This window comes from Anomalospiza imberbis, chromosome 7 (genome assembly GCF_031753505.1).
Source record: "Anomalospiza imberbis isolate Cuckoo-Finch-1a 21T00152 chromosome 7, ASM3175350v1, whole genome shotgun sequence".
Lineage (NCBI taxonomy): Eukaryota > Metazoa > Chordata > Aves > Passeriformes > Viduidae > Anomalospiza > Anomalospiza imberbis.
In genome coordinates this window covers 15,645,920-15,652,805 of record NC_089687.1, presented here as the reverse complement: position 1 = coordinate 15,652,805, position 6,886 = coordinate 15,645,920, and the positions used below count along the sequence as shown (strand labels likewise).

Below are 6,886 nucleotides of genomic sequence, written 5' to 3'. Positions count from 1 at the left end.
CCCTCTTGCTCCTTTTTGGAGCAAAGGTGTTGATCCCTGATATTTCTCAATTCCTTCCCTGTTCCCTACAACCAGGGCTGAGGCAGAGACCTTCCCCTGGCACTCCTGGGTGGCAGGAGGGCTCCCTGCTTTGCCTGGCTTAGTGTAAGCTCTCTGCCTCACCTGGACAATACTGATTCCTTCACACTTGTTTGTGCCTTGTCCCCCATCTCTTGTGCCCACACATGGGTTGTTATTGTCTTCCTCCTTCTGCTAAGTGCAAAAATAGCAGTACTACAATGGACTTGCCAGAACTTCATGTGAGATCCCCAGGAAGCCAAAAGCAGTGTGTGCCAGGACGGCATTTCCCAGTAATACACATCTGTCTGGCTGAGCTCTGGCACATGAAAGTTGCACTACCCCCTTTCTTGACTGAGAACTCTTCATCTGCTGCCCTGCTTACTCCATGCCTGGTCTTGACCTGAAGGATTTGGTTAAACCTGCTGCTCAAGAACCTTCTATGCTTACATTTCCAACACTGGTCTATTTTCAAGCCTAATATTTTAAAATCATTCTTTTTTTTCTCCCTCCTTGGCCTGAGCCTACAGTACCTGTCCTGGGCTGGGTGATCTGAGAGGCAGATGTTGTGCCTTCCTGTGGATGAGGGCTGAGCGCTCATGCCCTGAAGAGAGCCTTAATTTTCCTTCAGTGCTCCCTCTGTCCTTGTTCAGCTGGTTTCTTGGGGAATGGCCTGCCCACACTTGGGTGAAAAGGCACAGATTTACCTGACATTGGTGCTTGTTCTGCTGCCTGCTGCCTTCACTGGTGAAACTGCTGTGCTCCAAGAAAGGCATTTGATTGTGTCCTGAAAGAAGAAACGTGGAAGATCTCTGCCCCTCACAGCAGCTGAAGCTCCTTGGCTTCCTCTGGTGAGACAGGATTACTTTCAGCAGAAATGTTGTGTCATGTTTGGAGCATGGGAATTCAGCCGTGGAAATCAGAGCGAGGACTTGGATAACTTCAAACAAATGCTTGATGTGTTAATAGGAAGGGATTTTTCCCTGGGAATAGTGCTTTAGTAAGGGCCCTCTCTGACTCAGTGCTGTCAGCCTGGAGCAGAGAGCATTTTGCAACAGTATGTGGAAATGAAAGTGGGATAAACAAACCAAATCTCCAGGTCAGAAGGGAGGAAGAGAGCTTGCACGCTGACCTGGGTTCCCTTGCTTGGTGTCCACCTGTGTCACTCACCTACCTTACAAGGCTGTTGTGAGACTTAAGTGGCAAAAGCCCTCAGGCCAGGCAGAAAGGCACTGGCAGCATCTGTAGCATTAACACTATTAAAAGCAAGCAGCAAGAGATGTTGTGTGTGGTGGCATCGGGTCCCTCTGGCTCCCCCCCAAACATTCCCCATCCTCCCAGACTGCTGTGGGACATTAGCCAGTCACTCAGTGGCTAGTTTTGACCCCCAGCTTTGAGGGAAGAGGCTGGATCTGAGCAGCCAGCCTCTGCAGGATGGCCAAACACAGAGTTTGAGATGCCAACCAGCAGCATCCTGCTCCTTCACTTGCAGAAACATTTGTGCAGGTCTGGGGCAGTGCCTGTTTGCACCAAAATCCATCCAGATGCCATTGACTGTGCCCCTGTGTATTGCCATGTGCCCTTGGCCCCACAGGGCAGAGGCAAGAGGAGGGCTAAGCAGTGACCTACAATTTGGGTTTGGCTTGGAATCCACTCCCTCAGCCCAAGCAAGGTGATACAACCCCCAAAACTGACCACATTAACATAGGACTGACTCTGGGGAATCTGATTTTCAGGATTCTGAAAGAGGGACTGGAAGGGGAGAGCTCTTGGGAAGATCTGCTGTAACTGGCCAAGGCCTCCCATCTGCCCTCATACAGCTCCAGGGCCCCCACATCTCCTTTGGTGGGAAGGACAGTCATGCCCATCTAGGAACAATATCCAAGCAGGTCTGTGGCTTGGCATCTTAACTCAGCAGGACCAGTAGCACCAGCCTGGAGCCTGAGGGACAATGAGTTGTCTCCTAGGAGCTGCTTTTTTTCAGAAACACTCTGGATTTGCAGTACTGGCCTTTCTAGGCCCTAGTCAGGAGGGCTGTAGACGAGCAGCTAGAGGGGCAACTAACAGGAAAATTAACCAGAGAGACAAGAGTTGTATTGTGCACTTCACAGAGGATATTCACAAACCAGTGAGACCACTGTCCTTTAAAAAGACCAGATGCTTTTAGCAGTGTAGAACCCCAATGTCCTGCCCAAAGGAAATTCCCTTCTGGGCACCTCCAGGCTGACCCATAAGGAAGGGGATTCCCACCAGAAGCCTTGGTAGTTTACAGCAATCCCAACATGAGGCACACACTGGTGAGCAGGGCTGGTGCAGTAGCACTCAAGTCTGGGGAGCAGCAAGAGCCAGATTCCCTCCCTTGCTGTGAGGCTGGCAGCTCTGACTCTCCAAAACCAAGGCATAGGAGAGTTAGAGGTGAACAGAGACCTGGCCTGTGCAGGTGGGCAGCTTCATGGCATCCCCAGGATGGTCAAAACTTTGTCCCAGTCCTCTCAGTGTCACAAGGGAAAGCTGGCCCCTGTCACAGTAGGCTGGAGCTTATGTTTGAAGTGGCTCCTTCAGGGTCTGTCTTGTAAAGCATGAAGTGGCCTTGCACCTGGGCAGCGCTGATCTGTTTGGAGACTGCCAGCGCCTGCTCCGCGAAGCGCTGGGCTGCAGCCGGGGGCTGCTCGGGGTAGAAGCGCTGGAACATGCAGGCGAGCTGCCAGCGGGAGCAATGGCCCACGTACTGCTTCAGATCCACACGGCCAGGACGCACCAGGGCTGGGTCCAGCCTGTCAGGAGAGAAAGGGTGGGGCTGGAAAACCTGATCAAAGCATCTGTTCAGGGTGTGTCCTGCAGGAAGCCCCTAGCCACACTAGCACAGCCCCTGTCCTTTCTGCAAAGTGCCATGTACTGTGAGATGGTAAGAGGGCAAACAGGTTCATCCCTGGGGAGACTGAGAGGAGAAATGAGCCCAAAAAGAAAGGAAAGAGCTGGGGAAGGACTGACTCCAAAGGAGGACAAGAATGTCCTGGGAAACAGCTCTGCCCATCTCTGTCCCATAAGCAACCTCTGAACAAACCCCTAGGCCAGCTCAGTCTGGAGTGAATCAAGCCTGCCACAGCACAGCAGCTGTCCAGGCACTGTGAGCCCAGGCTGCATCCCACCAACCTAGTGGGCTGCACATGGGGCTAGCGCTTCACTCACAGCATGGACACAACCCCAAAACTTGCAGCTCCCCACGGGCAGGAAGGTGGTACCACTTTTGAAGGACACAACCATGTTCTGAACAGCAAGTAGGCATCCGAGGCTCCAGCAAAAGTGATCCTGATCAGCAATCAAAGGATTTGCATCCCAAGGGAGGATGTAGGAAATCTGAGCCCCCAGCCTTCATGCTGGAGGATTCAATAAATAAAGCCCAGCAAAAGGGAGCAAGGTTTTCCTGTGCTACCCACCCCGCTCCCTCCCAGCAGCAGCTCTGACCTGTCCACGTAGTTGGTGGTCATGAAGACAATCCTGGCTTCTGTGGAGGCCACACCGTCCAGCGCATTGAGGAGACCACTGAAGGTCAGGCGCCCCATGCCTTGGTACACAGCCGGGTCTGGGAACAGAGGTGTCTGGGATTGTAACTGCTGGCCACTAACCCTGCACAGGCTTGTGGGCCATCTTCCTATCACCTGAGGCTTACGCCAAGCTCCCCACTCACTCCTTGCTTGGAGGCTGACCCTCTGCCTGGCTGGCAGCACATTCATCTCCCCTGCCCACACACAACCATGGGAACACAGAGAATGAGAAGGAAAGCCACCTTCTCCGTCATCCTGAAAGAGGCTGAGCAGGAGAAGGACCTTTGCCTGAGGATAAAGGATCCAAATTCCCTTTTGCAGCCTAGCCAAAACTGGATAAGTTCCAGTTTGGGCCCTGAGGCCTGAGAGATTCCCCCACTCCTGGTCTCTGCTGGTGCAGTTGAGCAGCCCAGAGTCCAAACATTTTCCAGGTACAGCCACGGAACCTCCCTCCTGCTGCTGGCCCAGGAACAGGGGCAGTGCTTACTCTCAGCAGCAAGGTCCCGGCTGACGAAGGCAGCATCCACATCCTCCAGCAGGATGATGCTCTGCTGCGGTGCTACACTCAGGAGGTGATTGAGCCGGTCGTCAGAGAGGCTGTGGTCACTGAGGCTCAGCAGGCAGATACTGTACTCCAGTTCCCCGGCCAGGGCTGTGCTGAAAAGGACACAAACCACAAGGATGAATCACAGTGGGAAAGCCTGCAGTCAAGGAAAAATCACATTTCTCCCCTTAGCACTAAGGGAGAGGGCAGAGGGCTTCTTTCCCAGCAAGGATCAGATCTGAGGGGCAGGTGGAAGCCCCTGTTCAGCCCACCCATACCAAGCAGCACTGTGCAAAGCAAGGCCACAAAGGGCTTGTCACCCTGACCTGTCATAGTGCCAGCAGTGCAAATGCTTACAATAGGCACCACACGTAAGGCACAGCCCACTCCTGTATTCCAAACCCAAACTCATCCACACCCTCTCATCCAAGACTGCTGTGGCCCAGAGCAGGGAACTGACAGTACTCACATGAAGCTGCTTTTCCCACATCCAGGAGGACCATAAAGCAGGTAGCCTCTTCGGTAGGGGATCCCTAAGAAGACAGTGTTATTTTAGGATAACCACCTGGATTGCTCTGTGCTCCCTCCCTCCTGTGGTGCTGTGCTGAGCACACAAAGAGGATACACCTGGGGAAGGTAAGCAGCAGGGAAAAATCTCTTCACAGCCGATTCCAGAGAGGACCATGAGCATCCTGCCTCACCTCACCCCACCCCACCCCACCCCGTACAGAGCCCACCACACCAGAGCCTTGCCTCTTTCACTGTACCACTTGGGGTTGTTGATGAACTCCTTCACGTCCTGAACCAGCCTCTCTGACACACCTTCCTCCAGCACCACGGAGCTGAGGGGCCGCCGGCGGCGGGGGAAGCCGAACTGACGCCACTCTGCTCCCACGGCCGTGTACATGATCGTCCTCCCCTCCTGCTGCTGCAGCGCCAGCTCCCGGGCTGCAGAGAGAGGCAGAGGGGACAGCTGCCAGGGAAGAGGATCTCCCATGGAGCCTTGGGCATCTCCAGGGAGAAGGCTGTTCCCAGCAGGACCCCACACAATTGCCCTACAGACCTTCCTGAAGGATATTGAAGAAGATCTCCCGGTCAGTGCCCAGTGCAGTGAAGGTGACAGACTCCCAGGGGGTCCCTGTGTTCAGGTCAAGCATCTGCGTCTCCCGGCTGCGCTCGATGCGAATCCACTTCCTGCGGTACCTGGGGCAGGAAGACAGGTGGGTGTACACAGTGATCCAGCACCACTCAGTTGTGCCTCACCTGGTTCATGCATCAAGAACACTCATCTCATGTAAGGAAATCATTTCACACTGCTGAGTACAGGCTGCTCTTGCTACTCATCATCTTCTGCCCTATCCCAGACCCAGAGAGGAAGCAGGGCCCTCTCCACTGCCTCGACAGGCTGTCCAGTTTGCAAAAGTGAGGCTCAATCCCCAGACTGCTTTCCCCTATCCTCCCTTACCAGATGAAATGATTCCCGAGGCTGGGGACGAAGTCGAACTTGGTGCTGACACGCCCACTTTCGTGCTGCAGGTATGATGTCTCAACACTGAGGTGCTGTGTATGCTTGGCATGGTGGGAGACCCAGTTCAGCAGCCATTGGTAGCTCTTATCCTTGCTGGGCACCTCCAAGGTGATCATATAGTGGCGCCTGAAAGCCACCAGCCCAAACTGGGCCCCCTTACGGGCTGCTGCCAGGACTGTGCCCACCCCGACGAGGCCAAACCCAGCCCCGAAATATGGGTTGTCCTTCAGTGCTAAGACAAAGTCAGAAAAGGGCATTGTGGGAGGTTAGGCAGCTCCTTTCCGCAGCATTGTATCTGCACTCCGGCAACAAACCTGTGAGGAAAGACTGAATGGTAGCAAGGAGCAAAACAGATCACCCACAGTTCCCTGCCCTTTATCATGGCCAGGCCTCAAGGTGAAGGGCTGCCTGGCACGTTTGGATTTCCCACATCTGTGCTTATTACCAAATGTTCCTGCTGGCTGCAGGAACCTTCTCCCTCTCTGCAGACCACTGGGTGAGCCAAGCAGGAGGGGGCCAGGAGGCTCTTGAAGAAGCACAGGAGCATCTGGAGCTTCTTCAGTAAAAACAACAAGGCCAGAGTTTTACAGGGTTTTATTATTTGAACAGCTAGAAATCATGAGCACTGCAATTATTTAAGGTTTATCGTTTGAAAAAGCTGAAACACGTCCCCAGGCTGAGCCAAGAGCCGGGTCTTTGCTGCTGAGAACGGGCACACGACGGTGGTAGAAGGCACGCCTCCATGTCTACATTACAGCCGCATGCTCCGGGGGCCTGAAGCTTCTCCACCTCCCTCCGCAGGTCTGCCATGTACTGGGATCGAGGGGGAGCCTTCCCCGCCAGACACACAGACACGTTCCGCTCTCTCAGGTACAGAATCCCACCTTCACCAGAATAAGGCGTGACCTTCCTTCTTACCAGGGCACAGCGTCCCGTGGGCAGGGTCCCGCAGCCTCCCCCTGCAGGAGCCCCACCCTCCCCTGCAAAAGACCCGTATCCACACCGGCCTTCCCCGCAGCAGAGGCCCAGCCCCGGCCACTCGGCGGAGGATCCCGCGCCGCTCTCGCCCCCGCTCCAGCCGGTGCCGCCGCCGCCGCCGCTCACCTGCACCGCGCCGCTTCCGCTCCCGCCCGCGCCGCTTCCGGCCGCACCATAGAGCGGGGCCGGCCGGGCCGGGCAGAGCGGCTGCGCGACAGGCACAAAGGGCGGCGC

General features: G+C 55.0%; 1 protein-coding gene across 1 annotated transcript; it reads right to left on the bottom strand.

Moving 5' to 3' along the window:
• Positions 1 to 27: 27 nt before the first annotated feature.
• BCS1L (BCS1 homolog, ubiquinol-cytochrome c reductase complex chaperone) lies at positions 28 to 6,883 on the bottom strand. The gene is made up of 8 exons (XM_068195567.1): positions 6,779 to 6,883; positions 5,612 to 5,988; positions 5,210 to 5,349; positions 4,900 to 5,094; positions 4,616 to 4,679; positions 4,090 to 4,259; positions 3,523 to 3,640; positions 28 to 2,831 (listed from the first exon to the last, which is right to left on the bottom strand). Exons 2-8 carry the CDS (start codon positions 5,929 to 5,931, stop codon positions 2,579 to 2,581), a joined length of 1,260 nt encoding a protein of 419 aa, XP_068051668.1. The 5' UTR covers positions 5,932 to 5,988; positions 6,779 to 6,883; the 3' UTR covers positions 28 to 2,578.
• Between the last annotated feature and the right edge of the window lie 3 nt (positions 6,884 to 6,886).

Excerpts from the sequence above, each read along its gene's own strand:
- BCS1L (XM_068195567.1), bottom strand. The coding sequence starts at position 5,931 with ATGCCCTTTTCTGACTTTGTCTTAGCACTGAAGGACAACCCATATTTC. Across the intron at positions 3,641-4,089 it reads CCGGGACCTTGCTGCTGAGA|ACCCGGCTGTGTACCAAGGC; the intron begins GTAAGCACTGCC and ends CTCTGTTCCCAG. Across the intron at positions 2,832-3,522 it reads ACCACCAACTACGTGGACAG|GCTGGACCCAGCCCTGGTGC; the intron begins GTCAGAGCTGCT and ends CTCTCCTGACAG.